At 33.3% G+C, this 27,740-nt stretch overlaps 1 protein-coding gene across 4 annotated transcripts in view; it reads left to right on the forward strand.

Annotated features, from left to right (window-relative positions):
• Positions 1-27,740, forward strand: part of LOC118195112 (protein phosphatase 1 regulatory subunit 12B-like) — a 234,081-nt gene that overhangs the window by 63,215 nt on the left and 143,126 nt on the right. For all 4 annotated transcript variants that reach the window (XM_085807799.1, XM_085807801.1, XM_085807800.1 and 1 more), the window contains exon 2: positions 15,553-15,683. In XM_085807799.1, coding sequence (XP_085663925.1) covers positions 15,553-15,683 — 131 coding nt within the window. The remainder of the gene's footprint in view (positions 1-15,552; positions 15,684-27,740) is intronic.

The following is a 27,740-nucleotide window of genomic DNA, read 5'->3' on the forward strand; positions in this document are numbered from 1 at the left end:
TTATTTTCTTCCTTCACGTTCGTACGGGGCTCGTGTGGATTTGGAGTGAATAACGACGGCACTTGATGAAGTATCGAATAACACACTTTACTTACCAATATTAAACAGGTCAGTTCCAAAGCAGTTTTACAGTCGTCGAAGATCTTCAATAAACACGCTGACACGTTCAGCGACACAGCCTTCACATTGTCAGGCAATAACGGGGGAGACAGCTCTACGGTGCAAAGCACTAGAGTGCAGCTCCCGACTCTGCTCGGTCGTTCTCGGAACTCCACATAGTCTCGAGACTCTCCACGCTACAACTCGCGATGCACTCGACGACACACAGAGCACGGCTCCCGACTCTTCGGTTCAGTCGTTCCCAGAGCTCAACACGTTCTCTCGACGATGCACTAACCGCGATACACTAAGAGACTTCTTCGGTGAACTCGACGACCCACTCAGCACTCGTTGCCCGACTGTCAACTTGATCGACTGCGCACGGCTCGCTAGACGAGGCACACTCTAACTTGCCCTCTCGATGAAGCACTCTCTCGATACTAACTGACTGCGGACCAGCAGGGTTTATATAGCTTTCGGCTTGTGTTCGAGAACATTCTGGGCTAAACCGGTAAGAATTCGTTCAAGAAGGTCCATGGCATATCGTCAATTTTGTCGACAAATGTGACAACCTTGCCTTCCCTTGCCATTTTATGGCAACCCTAAAACTGCTTTGCGGGGAAGGCATCTCACCGCGCCTTGACATTTCGTAGCAGTATATTTTTTAATCATACATCCTTTTTGTTCGGAATTTAACTTGCTTTGCGTCTTGCGGAGTTTTAACATGTGAAAAGGTTAGGAGAAAATATATACAGTGGGAAAATTCTGACTATAAATGAAAATAAATTTTAAATTAATGCAAGATAAGAAATTTAAAATCCTTAAATGTTTTATCAATTGTGGTATTCTTTCTTTTCATTTGCAGCCCTTTTTATTCGTAGCCCTTTTTATCATATATCATGCAGTATTATATTTTGGCAAAAATATGAAATGTAATCTTTAATTCGCAACCTGTTTAGAAAACAGTTTGTTTGTAGAGTATTATTTTTATGTTAATTAACATGTCTTCTTATGATTTAGAACTCCATTTTGTTACCTCTTACTAGGATGTGAATGAGTTTAGAGTATTTAAGGCGCAATTTTTGAACGTTTTAGAGAGAGAGATTTATTGGTAGGGATGCTCGGCGTAATACTTCAAACGCCCAGCTCTGCTACAGTGGTTATCCTAGCCGAAGTTTTGCTAGTCGAAGTAAATCACGCACTTAATAAATTGAGCCAAATTTTCGTTAGGCTGTTCGCATTCATAGTCTTCTGCATCGAGCTAAATTAAAGTTCAGCCGTCTGTTATCTAGTATCCCGTAAGTAGCGGAGATTTAATTTGTAAGCACAAATCTTATGTTTGTTCATTTTAAAGCTTTTAATAAAGAAGTTTAAACAAAGTCTCAGAACTGAGTTTTTTTCCATAGAGAGTGATAAATCGTTTGCCTGTCTAATAGGATTGAAGAATTATAGCTAATTTACAGATAGTAACTGTGCAAGCTAATTAAAATATGAGATGAGATGAATTCCAAATTTTCTCCGATCGGAATTATAAGATTTTCGAATTTTTCAAATGTCGATTCTTTTATATAAAAGTATAAGGAAAGAACTTAATCTTTTAAAATTAAAGCTAAATTTGAAATATCTTTTAATTAAAGGAAATTTAAGAATGCAGTTTTTAAAAATATATTTATTAAGATTATACAAATGAAATTTAGTGAATAAAGCTCGTAACTAAAACAATGTTTGAAATTCATTTTCTCGATATATTTTGATAAAAAATCAAAGAGTAACAGTTCGGATTTTTTACTTTTTCCAAAATCTCTTCAAATTAAAAAAAATGCAGAGAGGAAAAGATTATTTCAGTAGTTAACGCAGATAAATACTAAACGTAAAATGTAAAATTATTTTGAAAAAATTAAGAGTGAGGCTTTTAGGTTTGCCAAGAGGTGATTACTCATGATCCAGGTACGCTGAAATTGCAACAGTTGCCTTTTTTTATTGAACTCATATGTAGGCTGTCAATAAAACTCAGCTTTTTAAAGCTTTGAGTTAAACTGATTAACTGTCCTCAGGTGGGCAGAAATCGTAATCTTCGAAATGTCCCATCTCTGCTGCATACCTCTTTGAACTTTTCAAAAGTAAACTTTCAACCAGTCCGATGTAGAATGACGCCAGAGATAGTCAGCCAGTCATGTAATTGTACATCAACACCTGCTAGTTAAAAATGTTAAGAACCCTAATTTTCTAATTGTGAGCTTCCTCTTCTGTACTTTAGTACCTTTCGAATTTTTCTGTATTTTACTCTGCTACATTAGAATAGGTACTGCAAGGTCATTATCCTCACCCAGGTTGCCTGGTAACCATAGTAACGACAACTGTGACAGGTGTTAGAGCCCCTAATTTATTTTATTCCCAGTTTACGTTGAATGTGTTACGCTTCATGAAAAGTACTTGATTGAAGCTGACATGAACTCCTGTCTCAGATAAAGGGGAGAAACTAAGTGCTTGCAGTGAAATTTTTTCGAAATGTAAGTAGTATAAGTTCCGAAGGAACATGTAAAAAGTTAGCTTACGTTGTTTTTACAAAATTGATTTTAAAAATACCAAGGCATTTAAAACTTTTTTGTAACTCAAGTCTCTGCGACCAACTGTTCCGAAACTAAAGGCTGAGTAAGGACTGTAGTGGGCACGTTGTATACATATAGATGGAAATCGAAGAAACTTTCTCTCTCTATATATCTACTCTTAGAGAGATTCTTGAAGGCAGTTAAGAGTATCTCTTACTTAACTTTAAGAATCTCTCCGAACTCTCATTTTTAACTAAGTAGCTGAAGTATTTCATCGCCATCAGCTATTCATGGTCGTCCACATTAAAATCTGTGAATCGGTAAAATCAAAATTGTTTTCACGAAACTTTTTTGAACCACTTACGGCATGAGGAATCGTCAATGACATCTTCACCGTACGCGGTGTATGGCTTCTTTTGCGTCTGTGAAGCAGTCCTTCCTTTTCGGAAAAATTTAATACGTCTAAAATGCTTTTATTTTCTAATATTTTTTATTGCTTAACCCTTTCGAGTTGGCGCACCTTTGTTCAAGACATTTTCACGGGACGAATGGGAGTCGAAAGAAGTCGCCCCACAGGCCGGGGATTTTGCATCGGCTATGTCTAAATTTAGGGCGGGGGGTGAATTACAAAAGAAAGTTTACATCCTAACGTCATAATTTTTGGTACTATTTTAGATTATTATTTAAGCTTTCATATGTGTTAAAATTAGCGTTAGTAATCTTTTTCCTTTACTGTGCATGAAAATGTATGAAAAAAAATTTGCTTTGAGAAATAGTTTTCAGAAGCGCTATTCAAATTATTCAGAAGTTTTAATTGATAAAATATATTAATACACTTTTAAATTAATTAAAAAATACAAGAAAACTGTTTACAAAAAGAAGTAAAAAAATCTTTCACGTGAACTTGGAAGGCAGACACTCAATTAACTCAGTCTCTGACAAAATGGTCGTATGATAAATCACCAGAAATATCGCTCTCTTAACTCTTTAGAAAATTAATCATCATTTTCATTCATATCACTAATTGGGTCATTTACTGTTCGTCTGATAAATAACGTTTGCTCGCCATAATAAACTGAAGTCAAGGCTTCCCGAAATAAAAGCAATGCAAAGCGATTAATAGAACCTCACATAGTAACCCTAAAAAACTCTAGATAGTAGCAAAAAAATAAAATAAAATAAAAAAAAGGGATTCGAAGGGCTATAGAAACGCGAATGTTTATGTCATGTGGCGAGTTAGACGAACTCTCACTGTTTATATTATGCCCCCCTGCAATGGCTGACACCAACGATACGGAGAATGTGATCAAATTTAAAGTCAGGATCCTAAAACTATATTCAGTTCAAAAGTAATGGACACAAGACGCCATCTAGTGGTCTTTAAAACGTTTCAGGGCACTTGCACAAATGTGTGACGACCGGGGGTGAACGAGAAAAGGTTAGAATACATGGACCAAGGTTAGAATACAATACCAAGGAGGTTAGAATACATGGAGATGGCGTCTCTGCTGTCGCAATACGAGGAGAGTGAAGCCGGGGGAAGCAAATAAGCCACGCCTCGTGAGGGCAAGAAAACGCTTCCCTTACTATGTGAAGTGAGGTTAAACGTCAGCTTGTTTGAAGTTTTGAGTGTGTTTTCTGATTTCTTATGTGAAGACGTGAGAGGGTTATAAGGTACTGAATGGTTACATTGAAATAATGTCTACATTTCGGATTTCATTTCAATATAAAAGAATGTTTTTTTAACATGCATAAATAAGTAGAATAATTGAAATGTGCGTTTGAAAAGCCATCAGCAAAGCGTTTGAGTATTTTCTCGGTGTGACGTGCGCGAAGAAACATCTATAATTCTCAGATTTTTCTTCAATTAATGGTTTGAGTATTATACTCGTAATTAACTGAGTTGTAAAAGCAAAACGGTAAGTAAACAAGGGAAGGGGGAGTGGTCAGCTCATCGTGGAAAAGAAAACGCGTTATTTTAAAGGTGTGATCATATTATATTACAAGTCATATTTTATGTATTTAATTTTATTTTCTGTGCAAGTAAATATTTAATAACAGGATTTAATTTGGGGTGAAATTTGTGGGAGTTTTAAAAATAACAATGCAGAATTTAAATATTTTTTATCATTGTTCATGCAATTTAATATTTTTCAAAACGTAAGTAGTATTTCTAACATGGAAAATTGAGAATTATACTTGTATATATTTAGAATAACTAAAATATAATCAATTAATGATTTGAGTATTTATTTATTTATTTTCACAATACCTTTATTGCTAGCATTCATTAATGACAGCGTGTAATTACATAATGCATTTCTCATTTAACTCATTTTAAGGGAATCAGTCCCTTTGTACATATATTTTTCCTCTGCATTTCAGAGTAATTCAATTTGTAAACTATGATTAGTTCATTTTATCTTTCAATTTTTGCTAGGAAGTTCAGTCTAGTTTTTACATTTATTTCATACATATATAAGTCAAATGATATTTATTTCACATATGTATTAGGAATTTTAATAGCACTTTGCCTACTTTTACATTAAGATTTCACTGTTAAAGATTGACTGGTGCTGATTTGTTCAAAAATAAAAAATTAATCATAAGCATTTTTATTTTATTCAAAAAAAAAAAAAAAAAAAAAAAAGTTTATTTAACATGTAGAGTTCCATAAGAAAAAATCATGTATAAAAACTATAAAATATGCAAATACAAACATTATTTTGTATTATAAAATATACAAGACATGCAAGTTATAGAATATACAAGTTATGCAATATTTCTATCATTAAATAATCAGGTTATCTCAGTTCATGAAAATTTTGTGTGCATGAAAAGTAATTTATTCAATAGTAAAATTCTAATTTACTATAAGCATTGCACAAATGATAGATATATGTAACTACTAGTTAGCTGATAACATAATATTATTTTATAAAAAATAACAGGATATAACTACATAAGTTTTCAAGGAAGAAATATCTGTGTCGTTAATGAAGCTACAATAATTTATAGAAATGATAAAGTGAATTGCATAGATATATATAAATAAAATTTTACAAAATAAAATAAATTACATACATAAATAAAATTACATAAATTACATATATAAATAAAACAAATAAAAGTATGGTATATTACATCATAACTTCAATTAATGAGCAGTTCATTCAAGACATAACAAGCTCTGTTTGTGAAACAGAATGCAGACAAATTCCATCTGAATATAAAAACTGTAAATTACTCAAAGAAAATCTCAATGCAGTTGGTAATTTGCTTACTGCCCTTTAAACAATACCAGTTTTGTGAATTTCTGTCGTATTTTCTGTTTGTGTAGAAAAAGGGTGTTCTGTTTTGCTTCATAATGAAGCCGTATATTTATGTAATGCATAGCAATGCATTTGACTAAATAGAATAGATGATTATGCTCGGGTTCAGTATTCCAGAGCATGATTTTTTAAACTTTCAAAGATGTTTACATCAAGACATTTAATTAAAACATCTGTAATTATAGTTTCGACTTTAGAAGTATTAATTTCTGACAGAGGATACATATTCAAATATCTTCTGAAAAGTATCTCAGTCTCTTTACATACTTTAATGGTATCCCAAGAAGGAAATATAAGTCCTCCGCTAGATTTTATATCTATCAATTTCCAATTTTTTTCTGATGAATAAAGTGCTTCAATGCATTTAGAGCAGAAAATTGTTTGTTCTGTTTTCCGAACAATAAAACCCGCAATATATGCAATAGTTTCTTCTAAATATTCACTAGGTCGGAAATATAAAGAAAGACAGTAATCATGTTCAGCCAATATATTATCATTATGAGTTGTTTCTTCATTTTCTAATATGAAATTTCTTCGGCTACTTTTATTTATGCCTTCTGTTGGATTTTTGTGTGAAGAACATACAAGGATTTTATAGTTTTCTATTGCTGAGCAATTTCCATTTTTATTAATTTCTAGTTCTTGATGAACAAGAATTTTTTTTAAAGCAGAAATGAATTGCCTGCAAGTTGGATTATTATTGCAGCCAAATTTTGATCTTATATACCCAAACAGAAGCTCTATGTTATCTTGATTAAATTTGTACAATGGTATATACTTCAGTTCTTCTTTCTTTACTAATTTTTCGAACACTCCCTTGCTACTTTCAATACAGATTAAAAATCCTAAAAAACCTGTTTTTCTGTTGCTAAGTACTAGAGGTGTTTTCTCTCTTCCAGAAAGGTTTTCAATGTAAAACTTTGCTTCGCTGAAGAATTGTAAAATAGTGGAATAATTTTCAGTGCACATTGCTTTTTTATAGGAAGCCTGGTGAATACTTCTGGAATTTAAAATATCGAATAGCCTATTAAATAATTTGATGAATCGTATTGTGCCTGATGCATCTTTGAAAGCCATGAATTTCTTTTTCTAAACAAAACTGCAGAGCATCACCTACTGAATCACTAAAAAGTTGTGCAGCTAAATTTACTTTCATTGGTTGTTTTTTCCAAAATACATGGTGCCGTTTCAATTTATTTGCCAAATGAAGGCCCTCTTCTTCTTGTAATTTATTTAAATTAACTATGTGTTCCCACTGAATTATTTTATGTTCATAGTCAATTAGAACACCTTTGTCCCCAAAAGTATTTCTTACCAATTTTAAAGCATGGCAAGGATCCAGGAAGAAATATATGGGTTGCTGTGTTGTGGGATGGAGGAAGAAAGTTTTAAAATCATCCAATTCAAAACTGCAGCCTAGATTTTTCATCATTGAGAAATTTGAAACGGCACCATCACATGTCAGACTAACAATATTAACATTTGCTTCACTTAACCATCTTAAGCAATTAAGAATAACTGATGCACGCTGCTCTCCACTTAATCCAGCTGTAAAAAAGTAGCCTACTGGAAGCTTCCAGTTACTATTAATACAATTTACCAATAGTACTAAAACTTCTTTTGCAACAGACCTTTCGTCACCATCTAAATGTGTTCCAATATCAATATATCCAACATACTGTTCACCATTCCATTCTACATGTTGTCGAATTGCCATTTCGTCAACAATTAATGAACAAAATACTGGATATTGACTTGTTGAACTTTTTGCTTTCAAAGCTGCTAAAGCTTCTTTGCAGAATCCTGGTGATGCATCTAAACTTTCATACCATTTAGAAATGGTACAGGGATGTGGTAACCCAGTGTCAAATTGCTTTCTGATGTAACAGTATGCTTTGGGTGACAAGAAATTTAAAGTTAATGCAAAAGAACGAAGTTGGGGGGAGTATTTGTTATGTTTTTTCTTAAGATGTAAATTAATTTCTTTGGAAATTTCTGGAATGTTATTCAAAAGTTCATAGTACTCATCTATAATTAAATTTTTATTTTTCAATTCGAGTAGAATATTTTTATACGAAAGCAATCGCTTTTGTAAGCGTCGTTTTGTTTGTTGCAGCCCTTTAACTTGAATTTTTGCCTTCTTGAGTTGCAAAGAAGTTTTCGTCAGTTTTACTTTCAACGTTTTTTTTACAGGAGAATCTTCTGTATTACTGCATGTTTCATCAGCTATGAATTCTCTAGTTTCTGAGTTGGCAGGAGCAGGTCTCTTAAATGGAACTTTCTTAGTCTGGGAAAAAAAAAAAAAAAAAAAAAAAAAATTAGCGCTGAAATACTTACGTGCATTAGAACAGCTTATTTAACATCTTATTGATCTAAATATATACAGTGAATCGTCTCTTGAGATAATTAATAATCACAGTGGAGGTGATGTTCTACATTTATGTTCTTATATTCGCAGAAGTAATGATTGCGCTAATCGCTATGACAAAGCGCTTAAAGCTAATGCCTTAACAATTTCTGTAATTTTAATATTTTTTTATTTGTAACATACATTATTCCTTTTGCAGTATAAAGAGGGAAATCTACAAATATTAAGTATTAAAAAATATATATGTTCATTTATCAGTTACACAGTAGGACATTGATTATTTGAATGCAGTTTTAAAAAATTTTTGGCCTCTCAAAAATTAAATTATTTTTTAAAATCTTTTAATAACATAGAGTTTCACACTGATTTAAAAAAAAATCTGAATCCATGCATTCAGAGAGAAATATATTAATGAAAATTAGTTGCTACAATAAATTAAAACATTTTGCTAAATACGAAGTTTTGGATTACCAATATATATCAGCCATTGAGGGACTCGTCACCAGAAATGCTTTTCAATGTTAGAGCGGGGAACTGATTTTACATCCAAGAGAATGGAGAAGACACATCTGAATTTTGAAATAGAACACCCCGGGGAATGAATCAAAGAGTCTTCTTTTGTAAAATTAATGAATTATGATAATTTTATTTTAAAATGAAACATAAGGGAAAAACCTTTTGCTATAAAATATATTTTAAATGCTTATTTTATCCACTAATTTAATCTCGTATTCTTTCGAAAAAAGTCTCTGAAGAGCACACTTCTAAGATAAAGAAAGAAGAGTAAACTTATTTTATAAAAAATTGAAAGGTAAAAGCAGTTTACTGGAATAGAGAACAAACATATACTATTGAAAGTGTTTGAAACTGAGGGGGGTGGGACAGTAATGGTGATGACAGATGAAGAATCAAAATTTATGTACAGAAACTGGGATATGGCATGACAATTTCAATGCAAACAAAATAATAAATCACAGCAACCTATAGATGTAAGAACTGTGTGTGTGTGATTATGGCAAAGCCTTGAGGGCTATCTGCCTAAGGAGAGGGATGTCTTCGTGGAGGACTTTCTAAGGGAAACTGGCTCGTACACACATTACACATGGGGAAAACCACGAAAACGCCCATGCAGCCAGCCCGTTTGTGGGATTCGAACCTCGGACTGAACTACCACTATTCAGCGACTTTACCGCTCGGCCGCTGGCGGGCACAGAGTCGTAGCTAGGGTTTTCAGCGCCCGAGGACAACTGAAGATTTCGCGCCCCCTACTGCTTGCCAAGGATGGAAAACATTTAATTCTAAAATTTCGTAACATCAGTTTGGCGCCCCTTAGATTCTGTGCCCGGGGATAGATGTCCCCCCTTGCCCCCCTCTAGCTACGCCCCTGGGTGGGCAACAGATGTAAGAATAAATAAGCTTGTAATCTTGAATAGCTATCAAATGAATATTATATGTCGACTTTAATATTTAAAAGAAATTTTACAAACTTGTAACAGATTATTAATTCCTCCCTGCCCTCCAAATCTCGCAATGCACAAAGAAAGTAAAAATTAAAAATTCCTCAAAGGTTTTATTTCTGAATTTGCAAGCAGATGTGAGAAACCGAAGCACTAGCCTTACCAGTGGTAGACAGTTATTTAATTAGAAGAGGACTGTTCATAATATATCACTAAATCATATACAAACATTCTTTAATATTAATTTAGAATTTAAATAACAAAAATCAGTGATTTTGTTTGAATTCTAAATTAATACTTGATTGGTGTGTTTAAGTTAATTATGCTTTAATATTATTAAAAAATAAAACACATCCTTATATACCTTTTGAACTTTCTGCAAATAAGATGGAAATTCTTTAAAGATGCTCGGAACAACACCCTTTTTAAGCGTTACAAGGTGGCTAGCGTATCTTTTATTGAAATCCTCTTCTTTAAAATGTTCAGAACAGAGAAATGCATTTGCAGAAGGATTCCAATCTTTACGCCGTATTGCCTGAATCCATGCTTCTCTTAAAGTTGGATCTTTAGGAATTCTGAAAAAGAAAAATCCATATGTTGAAGAAGTATAAAAATAAATGTTTTAAAACAATCTAAAATCCAATTTTTAGTATAGTACATGATAGATTATAGTACATGATGCAATACAGAAATGGCATATAAAATTACCAAATAATTTTAGTGCATAAATAAATTAAAATTTTTGATTAATTAATGCAAAGCATACACAGCTATTTGCTTATGAGACAGATGCCTTTGTGGAAGGCCCTTTTTATGGTATGTAATTCATATTCATGCAGTATGTGAGATGTTGAGTTTTAAATCTTGGCGTAAGTACAACAATTATCAATGAGCCAATGGTGAGCAATAGTAGCTTTAGGAGGGGTGAAATATAGCCCCACGACAAAAAATCATTCGAACAGCAATCTTTGGTGAAACATTCTAAATACAGTAAAGCAAACTATGTTGGTGAGTATCATAAATTTAATCATGATCTAAAACCTGTAAGAGGGAAAAAATTTTCAACATTCTGAAAATTAAGATAGTCAAATTCTTAAAGATTGATTCTTTTGAAATATGGATAATTTTACAAAATGTTTAATGCTAACTTCTCACATAATTCAACATAATTTAAACTTAACATCTCACATAGTATATGAATATGAATCAGTTACTCTAAGAAGGCCTACAAACTACAAACGCATCTGTCTCCTAAGCAAATAGCAGTGTATGTGCATTAATTATTCAACAATTTTTAATTAACATTTCTGTCAGGATGGATATTACTAAAGGGAACCCGAAGAGAGTGGTTCTTTTATATGGTACATAAAAATATTTATGGTACACAAGTGCAAGAACCAGTTATAATTATTGTACTATACCCTCAGTTATTTTGGTCATATGCAGACAAAGTACTGTTTCCACTTAACTATGATTTATTTATAGGTTTCAAATAATAATTTAATATTATAAAATCATACAAATTATATTTTAAAGTTCTAGGAAAACCGATTTATTATGAAATGTATGAACAAGGTTACATTCTTTTTTGTTATTTATTTCAAAAATTGGATTTTTTAAAATAAATAATTTAGAAATTATGAGCAAATTAACTATAACTCATATTTATATTTCGGTCATGTAAGGCAACTATAGCCACATATCTTCCCCGCATTAAATTACTGGATTCTGTAAAAGTACTAATATATAAAAAAAGGTAAAAGTTAGAAGCATAAATTTATTACCAAATAACATGCTTTGAATTTTGTCAGAAAAATGCATATATAAATGCTTAATCATTACTAGCGGGAAGTTATAATGCTTCCATATATGACTGTTTGCATATAGGTGCAGAGAAAAACATAACATTCATTTTACAGTATAAAGGTAATTAAAGAGCATTGCTCATATCCTGATAATCATTAGAATTGATACAATTATCAGCACTTGCAGCCGTTTCCTTGGATATGTTTTAAACATGCACAGCAAATTTTTATCTAACTTTGAGCAAAGTATAATTAAATAAATGATAGTATATATGTTAAAAGAATATTTACCTGTGAAATGTAATACCGGATCCTGCTATTCTTCTATTTGTACAGCCGAAAGCAACGCAGGAATTTAACATTCTGGCAGGAATAAAAATTGCTTCTCGGAACAATATTGCAGCCGTCTACAAGATGATAGAAAATGTAGAAATAAAATGAAATGGCGGGAAAAAGTGAAGGAAAAAGCGCGCGAAGAATCCACGGTCTTTAATTTACGAAACTGGGTGTGGCTAGGTTCTGCCTCATTGGCTGAAGAGCTCGTCAATCTTTCTAAAGCCACGACTACTAAGGGCATGCTTTCCCCCCCTTTTTGGCTTCACTTGGACTGCGCGCAGGGCATCTCCATGTATTCTAACCTCCTTGGCTCTTGCACGCCGGGAAATGAGTACGTTTCTTGCTGGCACGTACTATGTGTGACGATTGGTGCGAAAGGGTTAACATAATTGAAAAAGTACATCCAAATGTCATAGTACTTTTAAAGTGTTAGCGCAACCTTAATAAAAGTCGCCATATTTTTTTAGAATGCATTAAACTTTGGCAAACACGTTCGCATAGCAGTTCTTTAGTTTTAACAAGCAGCGTCCTCATTTTTTTAAAGCATTCTTTTGGGCGTATTCTAAGTTTCAGCGGTTTTTGTTGCTAAATAATGTAAATTTTTGTTTGTTTTAAACTGTTTTAAATTATGCCCTTGTGGGATTTACTTGCAGTGGCTGTGCGATAGAATTTTCTCAAGAATACAGTATTTTGCCGTAAAATCAGTGAAGCATAGCTGCTATGCTAGGAGAGTCCCGGTTTTTCGACAGATCTCCTGGTAGATCACTGAATATCCCGGTTTTTAGCCTTAACTATTGAAAATATTCTTCAGCAATAAAGTTAATTTGTGCAGTTTAAGTTTCATTGTTGAATTAATGAAGCTTAAGTTGGGCAAATTTCATCCCCCCACTCTGTTATCGTCAGTATATTCCTTATTAAATTTTATTTGAGCTGAATTGTCATGATCTATTCTAAGCATTTGTAGATTTTTATGAGATTCAATCAAATGTTTAATCAGTGTTTGTAGTTAGTCTTGCTTTACTTAATTTGATGGTACAGTATTAAATTTATTCATACACATTTCATTACTTTCATTAGTTACTCTTTCACTAGTATGTGCAATATTTATTAATTTTATTTTTACCGCATTTAAAATTATTTTGCTAAATTAAAGCTTTCCTTCCATACTCTTTATATATATATAAAAGTGTAAGAAAATTACAAAATGAAGTTAGCCAAAGAACATAATATCTGGAACATATAATTAAATATTAATTGCAGAACAATTTTTTAAAAACAAAATATAAACATGCCTAGTATTTTTGCGCATTCAGCTGCTGAAAATTATCAGTAAAGACATAAAGTAAGCAATTTAGAACTAATTTTTCACAAAGACCAAAAATTGAAATTCATAATTAATAAATTTAAAATAATTCTAATTTAAAAAAAATGTTAAAAACCAAAACTTTTCAAACAAGCAATACTCCAGTTAAAAAAATTAAAGAAAAACAAACATATTAGAAGAGAAATTCAGTGCCACTTCGTCAGGAGGAGGAACATTGAAATCTCTATTCCACAAAAATCCTTGCTTTTCTGTATCCAGAATTAGCTGGTGAACCATTTCAATGTATTTTAAGTATAATACTTCACCCCAAAATTATGGTGATTTTAATGAATTCCATAGCTGTCATAGTGAAAAGAGCTCTAGAAACAGGATAAGGTTTTATTTTTATAGTTTGAAACCGTTCTGAAAGAGTAGTTTCAACATCTCTCATTTTTCTGTCTTTTTTTAACTTTCGTGAGACATTTGCAATTTTTATTAGTTCATCAATTAAGTAAATGACACAGTGTTTTGACAGTTTCCAGTTTAAAGCATTTTTTCTCTAGCTGCACTTATCAAGAGTGTCAGGATCTTTTAACTTTTTTTTAGGCTTAAGTTTTTTCCACTTGGGCTCATTACAAGTTAACCGCACAACAAATTTTTAGGAATGCATCTTTCAATGAACTATTCAATTTCAAAACTCATGTTTCTAGCCAGCAGAAAGATTACATTTTGTCTTTCATTTCAGTCTTGTACTTCATTATTACAGGCATGACCAGTGCTTTCTTTGCTTTTTCTTCAGCTTGCAGTTGTCATTTCCTTTACATCCAAAGACTGCTAGTGTACATTAATGTTAATGAGCATTTCATTAAATTATTTTAGAACTTTCTGTGAACATAATGTGTGTATCCCAAAGGGAGGATTTTGGATGTGTAAAACTTTAAAGATGGAATGCAGAAGTTGCATCTTGTTAGTTGGTATCCAGGAAAGAAGACACCCATTTACAATGTCCCTAGAAGATTATTTCCCATATCCTTAAGATAAGGAAATTTTACTTCTCTAAGTTTCTTTCTAAGCTTTCAATAAATTTCCGAGCTTTGTTTGGAAAGAAACTTAGAGCCTTCAAACTCTGCTGCTTTGTTTGGAAAGCAGCAGAGTTTGAGGGGTAAAACAGTTTCTCTCAAACCCATTGAAGCTGTAAACACGTGAATGATAAACAAGCCACCATCCACAGAAAGTGAACGAACTGTACTGATTGAAATGAAAGGATAATGACAGAAATAAAATGTAACTAACTGATACTTGATGAAAATTTATTAATAGAAATTTGTACAAAAGCATAGTTAACAAAAATTACAATATTTGGATTATTTGTAAAATATTGAAATTAATCAAATTTATGGAAATTGAAAAGTGATGGAAAAGTTAACAGTCTAACTTGGGGTTGTAATATTTCGCTTACATATCTCTGAGTGGTTACAGAACCTCCTTGAAAGATAAGCAGCTCAATGCAACCGTTTCTCATGCTTCTTCCACAAACCATTAAACTACTGTTGCAAGAAAAGTACATTTTGTGAACAAGGGACAGCTAGTTGTGTGTTTCTTCTTCTCTCCAGATTAAACATGTCTAGAATCACTACTCAGATTATAGCAAAACTCATCAGTAAATAATACTTCTTTTACTGGCTGTGATTGATTTTGCAGCATTTAGCCTGATTCTAGAAATTCATTTCTTTATATTCAAGGCACACTAGTAGCCGAGCAGTCGCTAGCTGAATGCTGGTGGTGTGGTGTGGTCTGAGGTTTGAAATCCTGTGAATGGGCTGGCTGTTTGGCATTTTTGTGGTTTCACATCTTATGTTTTACTTGTAGCAAATATTTTTTAAATTTATGTATGAAATTTTATCCAGTGCAACGCTTGCAGTAATAATACCATCAAGTGGTAGATTAGGAAGAGAACTAAACATCTAGAGAGTAGCCCAGTGGAGGTTTAGCGAGAGGTAATTCAAACTGCATTAAACTGGAATTATTATTTTGCTTGTGCTTTTGAACTAGCTGGCATGAAATTACCAAAATCTTGTACTAAAGTCAAATAAATGTTGATTTTTTTTTCTTTTTGTAATTCACAGTAGTTTTAACTGCTTTGAAGACTAGAAATTTTTTGTATTATTTTTTAATTATAAAATTTTGCAGTCATATTGTTTAGCTGTGTAGTTTAACTTGTAGCCTGTGGAAGTTATTTTGTAGTAATGTTTACTTGGTATTATGCACTATATCTTAAATTTTATTTATTTATTTTTATGTAGGCATGCATTGACAATAATTTAGAAATGGTTCAGTTCCTTGTTGAGCATGGGTGTGATGTTAATCGAGGAGATAATGAAGGTTGGACACCACTTCATGCTACAGCTTCATGTGGCTTTCTTAGCATTGCCAGGTAAGCATACCATTCCTATGCAGTATTAAAGCCTTATTTTATATTTTTATATTGAAGATGTCTGAATTACATTAACATTTAAAAATTCAGTGTTACAGTTATAAAATGTTCTTTCTTACTATTGAAAATTTATTTTGGCCTTGCAAAAATTTAGTTTATCAAATTTATCAGCAGATAGTGCTCACGATAAATAGTAGAAAACTGATGGTGAGTTTATAATACTTGCTATTATAAATCCTTCAGGAGGACTTGATTTGTTATTTTGTTTATGTGAGCAGATTGCAATATGTATGTTGACCAAAGGAAAGTGAATATAAATAAGGAATATTTTATTATTTTACACTTAAACCTCATCTCAACAAATTTGGGACTGAAGATCTGATTTGCTAGATCCAAATGTCCATGATACCTGATCTGACAAGAGAAATAAATTCTATCACAAAAAAGTGTGAAAATTAACTGCTGAATTAAATCAACAACTGAAACTGATTAACACTGTAAGACTAAGACCCTTTCCTCAAAATACATCGATCCCTCTAATATGTTTTTTAAGAGAAGAGTAGGTGCCCTCATAATTATGAGTAACAATTTTATCCATAAAATTTAAAAATACTAAAAAGGACGTAAAAATGATTGACAAATTTAACTTTTGTTTAAAGTCTAAGTGAAAAAAGAAGGTGTAATTTTCTGTTAATCAGAGTTCTCTTGATACACTGTTGGCATTATGCAGAAAGCAGGAATGTTTTGTAACTTTTTTCTAAAAAAATCTGACAGATCCATCCTTTTCTTTTCTACAATTTGTGTGAATAAAAACGTTTGTGTGAGTAAAAAGAATGCTTTTTCAACACATTTATTCTTGTTTTTCTCAACTTTCAAAACCCTTTCAGCAAATAACTTAAATCTTTCAAAAGACAAAGAGTGCCTTGAAGAAAGTCTCCATTCAGAAGATCGAACTTGGGAAATCTTTCAAAAGACAAAGAGTGCCTTGAAGAAAGTCTCCATTCAGAAGATCAAACTTGGACTTGGAGATTTTAAATACCAGAACAAACCAAACCTATAAGGATTAAATAAGGATTCGGTAGACACAAGTGTACAAAAGAAATTTCTTTCTATAGAACTACAAAAAATTATCATCATTCAAAAACATACACAAGATCAACCAAAAGAAAAAAATATGAAAATATTACAACAGAAACCCGTTAAAATGCCGAGAAACCAGAACATTAACTTTACTGAAAGCATAAGATTAGAGGCTATACATTCTGAGATTCACTAGAAGTTCCCAAAACAGAAAACAGAACATTAATTCTACCAAAAGCATATGCTTGGAGGCCATACATTCCGAGATTGACTCAAAATTCTGAGACACTTCTTCCCATGCTTAACAGTGAAGCAGCACATGCAAAATAAGGAGTCGTCTATTATAATCTCTTGGAATTGCCATGGTTTCAACCAAAAGCTTCTTCACATTATCCCTCACATCAAAGACCTCATCAGTATCCATCATGCAATCTGCTTTGCAGTTTAACAGGTAGATGCCGGCCTGACACACCGGTGGCCCATGCTTGTCTGTTTCATGGGGTGGCCTGACCCACCGGTGGCCCACGCTAGATTGTTCCGTGGGGCGGCATGCATCACCGATGGGCCACGTTTGTATATCAAAAAATACGTAGTACAAAATGTAATTTTATTCATTTTAACATTATACATTAACATTTCTACCTTATAATCAAACATTTAACACAAAATACATAACTTATAATTTAATCAATACATTAAATATAACTACTTATTCTACCGATGCAATTTTTAAAAACATTTTAAAACAAAGTGCCAGCTTATCCGGACAACTGCTACAAAAGGTCTTTACTTTTTTGTTTTGTTTGTGGTGTACTGTGTATCTTTTAAGTTTGTTAAGCGTTTTTAACACTCTTTACATCTTTTCCTCATCTTCCTCACAGATCTTTGGTGTGAACTTAAAAAATGTTTTTCCATCTAATTACTATTAATTCTTCACTAGGGCGAATTCTCAACACTCTTTAATAGATAATCAATAAAGTTTTCTCTAAATTTTAAAATTTGGTAACGCTTGGTTCCCCACTTTTTGTGGATGTACCACACGTTTTTTAAAGAGGTCCCACATATTAGCTTTATGACAACTTTTTGATACCATTTTACCGTTTTCCGTAATTATTTATAATAGGAACACATTTGGTCAGATATATCAACTCCCTTTTTCACACTATTGTAAGAAAAAACGGTATCTGGTTTTAACCTTTTAACTGTCATGCCCGAGATAATCTCGGGACAGCACTGGTGTTCGAAAATGTCACACCCAAGTATTACTCGGGGTAATTTTTTTTTGAGTGCATCGTATTGTTATACCCGAATATATATCGGGAGATGTTTATTTCGGCTTCATCTCTTTGTCAAACCTGACTGTATCTCGTGAAAAGTTAATGTGCGCTCAATTCAATAGATGGCAGCACTTTACTGAAGATTTCAAAGGTTAGAGGTTAGAAGTTCCTTGGTTCAAAGTGCCCTGTATCTTTTTGTTGTAAAATGGCGTCCAGTTCTTTGAAACGATATATAGATAATTTAGATTCTTCAACCGAAGATGAAGATTTTGAAAGCATCGATACTAGTGACGCAAGTGAAACTGGAGAGAGTGACATTGAAAGTAGCAGTGAATCAACGGATAGCGGTGATGATGTTATAGGAAATGTGAGAGACTAGTGTGAAATAACTGCTTCTGGCCGATCAGGGCCCCTGCAGTTCCCTTTTACAGGTATTCCAGGTGTAACTTTTCCTGTAAACATTAACTACACTCCTTTAGATATTCTAGAAATGTTTCTGTATTCAAATCTAATGAATATAATTGTCAAAGAAATGAACAACTATGGAGAACAAGAAAGAAAAGCAAATCGGGCAAAGATATCAAGGTGTTCCCACACTAAAAATGGATCCCTACAAATGACAGAGAAATGAAGCCATTCTTTGGGCTAATAATTCTTCAAGGTATTGTCCAAAAACCAAATCAGGCTATGTACTGGTGTCATTGAAGAATTTTGCATACTCCAGTTTACTCAAAAGTAATGCCCGTAAATCGTTTTATTTTGCTTTTTCGATATTTACATTTTTGCAATAATGAAGCTGAAAGAAAAGAAGAAAAGGTTATGAAAGTTGATGAAAGCTTGATGCCTTATAAAGGAAGGTTATCTTGAAAACAATATATTCCTATCAAACGTGCACGATTTGGAATCAATTTTTTTTTATGCTTTGTGAGGCAGAAACAGGGTATATTTGTGACTTCATTATCTATACAGGAAATAGTACTGTCTTATATCAATTGTATACAAATTATGGACTTTCTACAAAAGTCGTCATGCACCTATTGTCTCGCTTTCTTGGAAATGGTTATTGTGTGACTGTAGATAACTATTACATGTCACCCGAGCTTGCAGATTTACTTATAGCCCAAAAAACAGATATTTATGGCACAGTAAAGATAAACAGACAAGATTTACCTACAGAATTCGCTAAAAGAAAATTACAAAAAGGTCAAATCATAGCTTTTTAAAGAGGTAAGATTTTGGCTATAAGGTGGAAAGGTAAGAAGGATGTGTGTTTGATGAGCAGTATTCATGATACTTCCATGGTCAGCCTCAAAAATAATAAAAAAAAAAAAAAAATGAAGATATACTCAAGTCGAAGATTGTTTCTGACTACAATCTAACTATGGGTGGTGTAGATCGCTGTGATCGGGAAATATCCTTTCATCCAACAATCCGAAAATGTCACAAAAAGTATTATAAAAAGATATTTTTACATTTATTAGACAAGTTACTCTGGAACTCATATTTGCTCTATAAAAATGTAATTGGGAAACATATTACATTTGTATGTAATTGGGAAATGTATTACGTATTGACAATTTGTGTACACAAATCATTAAAATAACTTGATAGTTAAAGGGTTAATTTATCATCTTTTCCACGAATAATGGTGCAATTGTGAGATCTCGAAGTGGTTAACATGCACAGGTGTCTTTTGTTGGTCCACTTTAAAAATTTCACGCCGCTCCGATTTTCAAGAGGTATAATGTCGCCCCGTTTCTGTTTTTGCTTTACCTGCGGCAGTAGAAATTTTCTATTCATTTTGACTGTACTGCAAATATATGTTCTTTTAGTGAGAAGATCTTCGGCTAAAGGAATACTTGTATAAAAACTGTCGGTAAATAAAATCTGGCCCTTGAATAATAGATCTCCTATCAATTTCATGAACTACATCATGAGAATGTGTTTTTACAGTTCTCGTTTCATTTTTTTGGGAATAAATATGCATATTGTATGTATATCAGAAAGCAGAGTATGTACTCTTTTATTTCGTACTTGTGCTGCTTCTCTGCTATATATTGACGAAAACTAAGGTGTCCTTTCCACGGAACCATGCTTTCGTCAATTACTATATTTTTACCGGGTTTTACTGCATCTTTGAATGTACGAAGAATTTTATCTACTACATTTCGGAGTTTATGTAACCAATCCTCGGTTCTAGCTGTTTCATTATCGGAAAAGTGCAAGTATTTCAATATTGCTAAGAATCATTCACGTTTCATTGCTTTCTGTATATGCGCATTCGCATACTTCCCCTTTTTGGACCAAGATAGTTGAATTTCGGGTACCTGCACTACATCCACAATAAGCAAAATACCAGTAAAGGTATTCAATTCACTTTTTGTAACGGAGTTCCATGCTTGTTGATGTCGTCTCCTGCCACATGCCACATTCACTATGCACTGTTCAGCGTACCTATTCGTCTCTTCAATGATAATCTCCAATATCTCATCCGTGAAGAATAATTTATGTAATGCAACAGGATCGTTGCAGCCCGTCTCTTTGATCAGTAGCTCTTCTTCCAAATACTCTTCCTCTGATGCAGATTTTTCTGCTATTTTCCGCCATTCCGCATCATCATCTTGATCAAATACATCACACTTCCAAACTTTTTCCTCCATGGTATTTCTATCAGTTGCGTGTCCAATGATGAAAGTATTCTATTTCTTCGTTTCTTTCTCATGATTCCAGATACAGATTCATCAGATGAATTGCTGAATTCCATATCCATTGTATCTAATATTTAGATGGACAAAAAATAAAAATTCAGAATGCTAACCACCTTTTTAGAAGGAAAGAAACTTTTTACTACTGTTACACTTACCAGAAGAAATGCGTGCTCAGATAATTCGTTATGTTAGAACTCTACCGACGTGACACTTCACAGGCACTTCACACAGAATACTTGCACACTAACAGTACTCTTTCTCTCTTGCAGTCAGCTCTAAACTTAGTAAAACTCACACCGTCGTCTAAATGTTCAATAACGGTCTCTCATTACTAGGTCATGCACTATATATTCAAAAAGTGTCGACTGGGGCGTATTCATTTCCCAAAAGTCGCGGATTTTCTCCACTATGTGTGGGCAGTTTTGTACTTCTAATTGGGTCGTCAAAGATCCAGAGATGGGTCAATGTTCGCCCAACTAAAGCCCACTCCGAGGCTCGCGATTTTCCAAAGGGAAAAAAAAAATCTCTGGAAAACCACGCAACATTCCTTGGCCACTTAGCCCAGCAATATATATCTTTTGTCAGCAGCTCAGTAAACCAAATACTATTGGGGCCTCGAGTGCCTGGCCGCCTGGAAATCGTCAGTCGTAGGTTCGATAAAATCACCGCTTGCACTCAACATAATTTACAACAAACGCACGACTATTCCTTTTTCCTAGTACGATATTGACCATATGCATCGTTTGCCCGTCGACCGGGCTTATGGCCATAAAAAACAAATTAGGGTTTTCCCCAATTCATGCGGCTGGCCACCGTGGGCCCAACGGCAGGCCAGACCACACGCGGGCCACCTGAGAATTTTGGAAATTCGATCTATTCGAATTAGCTATTGGGTATTAAGGTGCAAGCATTAAACAGTATAATTTGGTGCCACGTCGCCTCATTGCCTGACTGCTAGTTGAAGCGTTGTCACATGGAAAGGACGGCGAATAATCGAGCCGGCATCAACGTGTTAAGAAACTCTATTGAAATCTCAGCACTAGCTTAAGTTTTGGAGGTATTCATCTCACAGAAAAGACAAGCTTTGTAGTGAACATGTCAGTGGTGGATTAGGTTTCCTCATTTGGCTTGATTTTCGTTCAAAGCATGTTTTATCTTTCTATCTGTTTCCAAAGTGTTGTTGTTTAGATTAAGATAGGAGGGCTGTTTTCAGCCATTTTGATGTATCTGCCTCTGAGCAATCTCATTGAGCTTCAGAACTCGGGTATAATAGAACAGCTGCCTGTTTCCTGCATAATATTGGTAATTTCAATGGACACAATACTCTTTGGGGAAGCAAAGATAAAAATTCTTGTGGTAGGCAAATTGAACAAATGATCAATTTGTTCTTAGCCTTCTTTAATAACAGGAAGCATACTTCCACCAGCCTACTAGGATATTTCACAGTATTGGTCTCATCATCTTTGCTTCTATTTTGTAAATTTAAGGTTTAAAATGATTTGCAAATTGTAATCATTTTCCTGTTTTTGTTACATTTCTGGGTAAGGAAATAATGCCCATTTACAGACCTCCACGTTTGATACTGGAGAAAACCGATTGGCTCTTTTTTTTCTTTTAAGCACAACTGACTAAAGAAATAGTGAATTATGTACCAACAGATAATGCAGTGGAAGCCGTAACTGAGGTTATTACTAGAGCAGCTAATCTCTTAATCTCTGGGTTATGAACAAGATTGTGACAATATCCCTAACCATGGTGGAACTGAGAGTACTAGGTGACTCAGGGATGACAAAGAAAGCTTTGGAGGAAGTTTTCTTGTTACCCTACATTGTCCAATCTAATAGCATTTAAATGAGCCAAAACAATTGCATGAAGATTTTGACAGCAGAACCAGTGACTTTTGGATAACATATGTGTTAACAATTACATATCTTACATTTAAACAAGTATGGGAAAGAGCAAGGAAAGCAACTGGAATGTATAATAACCACTCTCCATGTTTTTGAAAAAAAAAAAAAAAATGGATGAGGGATAAGCAACACAAGAAATTATGAGTACAATAGCTGAGAGCTTTGCTGCAGTATCTGGCAGCAGTAGTTACCCACTTGCATTTCTTTTTAACAAGCTACATTCTGAGTAATTTCCTATCATGTTCAGCTCCCATCTCAGAGTCATATAATGTTTGTTTTACTGTGCTTGAGCTAAAGAAACACTATTGAAGACACATAGATATAACCTAGGTACTGATGCAATTAAATAAGCTATGTTAAGGCATCTTTCTTATAAATCATTGAATGTCCTTGTCCTTCTTAATCTATTCAATAGAGCATGGAAGAAAAATATTAAGTTATAAAGTGCTGAAAAAATAAATTGCTGCCTCATGTACTATCTGGAGAAAAATAATGTAACCTCTGCTTATCAGAGTGGTTTCCATGAAGGTAGAACAAACTTAGACAACATGCTTCATTTAGAAATGTCTATCCATGAAGCTTTTGTAAACGAAAATACTTGATTTTGGTATTTTTGGCTATGGAAAAGGCATATGAGGGAGCCTGGAGATAGGGCATTTTACGGGATTGTAATGACAGTGGCTTGCACAGGAATCTGCTAGTGTTCATACAGGAGTTTTTGAAGGCTGGGACTTTTCAAGTGAGAACTGGTTCTGTGTAGTCAGATGTTTACTGTAAGGAAGTACGTATGCCCTGGAAAGTGTTTAATCTGGAGTCAAATTTTTAGGAGTGATGTTTTACTGAAAACTTGCATTCCTTTATTGCTATGCTCTGTGTATATTGGGCACTAGTGTGCTCAATATACACAGAGCTGGATTGTGGTTTGGTTTGTATTATTGGAACTAGATCCAGTTCATAACAGAACTTCCAAATATATACCATAACATTTATAATATCTCCTGTTGAGAGTTTGTATATTGATAGCTTTGAACCATTGCTTCAGTTAAGACATTAACATTTATCTCTGCATCATTATTTCAGTGTGCTGTCACAACCAGAACTCCCGGTAAGATTATTTTGCTTGATATGTATGTCCACTTGTTTGAAGCACAGTTATACTGTGTGCCTTCTTTCCCTTCAAGAATCCAGTTACTGATTGAAGAGTGTTTCTTATCTGATGTGAATACCAAAGTAATTAAGGATTTTTAAATCACATCATGGAAAAATCAATCTTAATGTTTTCCATCAATCATCAATTTGATAAACGGAATACTATAGAGGTCATTTATCTATAAACAGCTTTTACTTGAGCATAGGTTTAACTAAAGCAGTTAAATTCTCATATAAATAGATGGTACAAAAGCAACTGGTCATGTTGGAGCATCCTTTATGACTGGAAACTAAAACAAAGGGTAGATATTTGCACGAGGCTTGCTCAGAACTGCTTTGTGTTATGTTCTTTCATATGTGTCTCACCTAAACCAGAGAAAGTTTATAATTTATACTTACCCATATAGTGCAATTAAAGCTCTAGAAACATTTTCAGACATACAAAATGCTGTAGTCGCTAAAGTTGTAAAGCTAAATTTAAATTTGAGGAGGTGTGGATATCAATTTCTTTACTGCTAGATTCCTGGAACGAACATCACTGTAAAGTTTGTAGTTGATTTATCAATTCAGCTTATTTTTGATGGATATTATTAAGCTCATCAAATAGAAAATCTTAAACAAATGACAGCAAATCATTAACACTCAGCTTCATAATTAGTTTAGAATAGTGAAAACTATTTTAGAGTACTGGAAGGCTCCTGGAAACTGGAGGGAGGAATTTTTGTTAACTAATCTAGGAATCAACCATCCTTGAGTTACTTACAACTCCTTTTTAAAAGCTGAGAGTCAGCTTGTTAGTTCCATTTGTAAAGCAATTCTGTCTGTATGTCACTTTTTGATTGAGTTTCCGAGTTTCAGTATACTTTGATTGAAACATTTTTAGATTCAGATTTATTTCAGTATATAAGAGAGACTGAATTGTATAATTTAACCTGAATTGACTTTAATGAGTTTCATTTAAATGTATTCAGAGATGTATTTTAGGTACTGAAATTTTATCAGGTTTTTATACATGTATTCATCCCGTTTTTACTCATATGATCCACATGTTTTATAACTTATTTTTAACAAGATATGCTGTAATTGCCACATGTTTGACACATTATAACCCTGTGCACCATTAAACCAACAATCCATCCATCCACAGACTGCACTAAAAATTCGATGTAGAATGCAGAATAATTGGCTTTATTTTAGAATAATAAATGAGGAACCTTTCTTCTCTTACAGAAAAAAAAAAAAAAGGTTATTCAGATTGTTTTATAAAAAAATTTACTTCAAATTAATGTAAGATTTTTGTGTGTTTTACTAATATTTTTTTCACTTAATAAATTAACCGTATTTTATAAAGCTTAAAAATGTGTAGTATATATGTAATTTGTGATTAAGTAAACTTGATATATCTGTTGGAGGGCAGTTTTGAGCAGTTACAGGTTTGTTGCAAAACGTTCTGCTTTGGGGCTAACATACTGTTTTAGTAAGCTTAATCAGTTAATCACCCTTGTGATGACTGTATGTGAAATAATAACCCCAGTGTAGCTCAAGCTTGCAATTCTTATCATTAAATAGTTCTTAGTACATGTGCTGATGACAGTGACCTTACCTACTATGAATGAGAGGCAACATAAACTTGAGTATCCCCATTTTTGTATCGATGGCTCTGCAATCAATGCAACTAGGCAGACTTTTTATAAAGCAATTTAAACTTTATATTTCAAGTTCTTGATCTAACAGTTTGGTGAAGAGATCCCTGATCTTTTAATGTTATTTAGAATAGGTTAAAAAAAGGGGTTCTATAATTTACATTGGTTTAGAGATTATAATTAGGTACAAAGTGAGATATCTGGAATCATTCAATGATTCCAGATATCGATGTTCCAGATATCGATGATTCCAGATATCGATGAGTTTCGGATGTTCTGGAGTTTAGGTCTTCACTTTAAATCTCATGAGGTGACATGTAGATATTATAAAATTAAAATATTGTTTATTAATATTTCTCTATGAAAGATGTATTGGGCATAAAGAAAGATTTTTTCTGAATTACCATCACATGAAATTAAAATGTGACTCGAAGATGACATGGTGATATTTTCTGGATTTAAAACCATACTAAGGTTTTTGCCATTCTATTAACTCAGTGCTCCACAACCTTTTCTCACCTGCAACGCACAAAAAATCTTTCTGGAATTTCGTGGCACACCAAAGAGTTCCGAGTTATCAAGGAAGTGCCGAAAAAATTCAAATGCTGACACACTTACAATCACACACACAACCACACAACAGTGAAATATATAAAAACATTTAAAATAGACATTATTAAGGGAAAAAAATTGTCATTGTGTATTAAATACATGATAAAAAATTGCAAAATGTCAAATACATGTATTTGATTGCGGCACACTTATATCCTACTCATGGCACACCGGTTGCGGAGCACTGTATTAACTGATTGGTGATTGAAGCATTGTCATCACAGTTTAAGACTTCAGTTATATTACCTCATTCAGCATGTCTTTGTATAGTCCATTAATCTGATAATTTTGCTTTTTAGTAGATATCCAGAAGCCTTCAGATTCATGTTTATCATCATCATGAAATTTGTTAGCTGGCTATAAATTATACTAAGCATTTAAAAAAATATCTCTAGATACAAGTACAGTAAGACCCCGCTTAACGCTGTTTCGGTTTAGCGCTCTTTTATTTCAACCCGGGGATTCCACGAAATTGCTCGCAGCATACGGGGATTCCCCGAAATATTATGCAGCGATAGGTTTCAAATACATATCCGAACGAGTGTACTTGTATTTCTCGTTTGGTGCGGTATTGTACAGACATATTTTGAAGGGGTAAATGTGGAAGATGTCGAAGAAATAATTCAAGAAGCAGCGGCTAGTCTTTCTAATGATGAGCTCAAGGAATTAACTGAACAAGAAGAAAACAAAAATGTTGACAGCAGTGATTCAGAAGAAGAGCAAAAAGAACTTTCGATGGCTTTTGTAAAAAGGAGTTTGTCTACCATAACTGAAATAATGGAACAATTCATTGAAAATGATCCGAATTTTGACAGGAGCTCAAAAGTAAGGCGTGGTGTTAGAGATGCTCTATCCGTTTATGAAGAACTTTTAAGAGAACAACGCAAAAGAAAAAGGCGAACAACATTAGATGCTTTTGTCACAAAAAGGCAGAACACTGAAAACGCGGAAGGCTAACTAAATATGACTGTTTTTTTTAAGAATATTCGTTTTGTTATTTATATTTTGTTTTTATTTTTGCAAGAAATAATAATGTGGTATTAATTTGGGCTTTAAGAAATAAATGTTTGGTTTTATTTTTATTAAAAAAACATACTTTTTAAATTTAATACCTAACCAATTTCCTAGCCATCTTCCCCTAACCCCAATATTTACATGTAAAGATAGCCTCGTTTAGCGCTGTTTCGCATTACGCTCTACTTTGATGGAACGTATCCCCCGCGTTAAGCGGGGTCTTACTGTACTTCCAGATCTCATAACCTTGCAAAGCACTTCTCATATTAGATTGTGCATTAAAATGCTTCTAGAATTCTTGAATGGTCTTCAGTGTCATTTTTTAAAATGCTACTTTATATATACATTTCAGTGCATGTAAAATTCCAATATCCATTGTTTGTTTGATAAATGTACACTCTCAGGGGATGGATATTGTCCATTCATAATAATATTTCTTAATTCAGTATATTTTACCAGAATGAGTATATTTCGTTGAGAAATAAGAAGCACCTGTGAATGACCAAGCTCCATAGTTGCTACAAACTATAGAGTTTAAACTGGTAATGATTATTTTAAATTGTATTGGACTGACTGATGGTTTTGAGTTGTGAACTTTCTGAATACACAAGCATATCCAGAGATGGACTTTGGGATGGTTTTGGGACAGAGAACAACAGCAGAT

This window comes from Stegodyphus dumicola, chromosome X1 (assembly GCF_044657685.1).
Source record: "Stegodyphus dumicola isolate Sdum_Otavi_A_Nest chromosome X1, ASM4465768v1".
Classification (NCBI taxonomy): Eukaryota; Metazoa; Arthropoda; class Arachnida; order Araneae; family Eresidae; genus Stegodyphus; species Stegodyphus dumicola.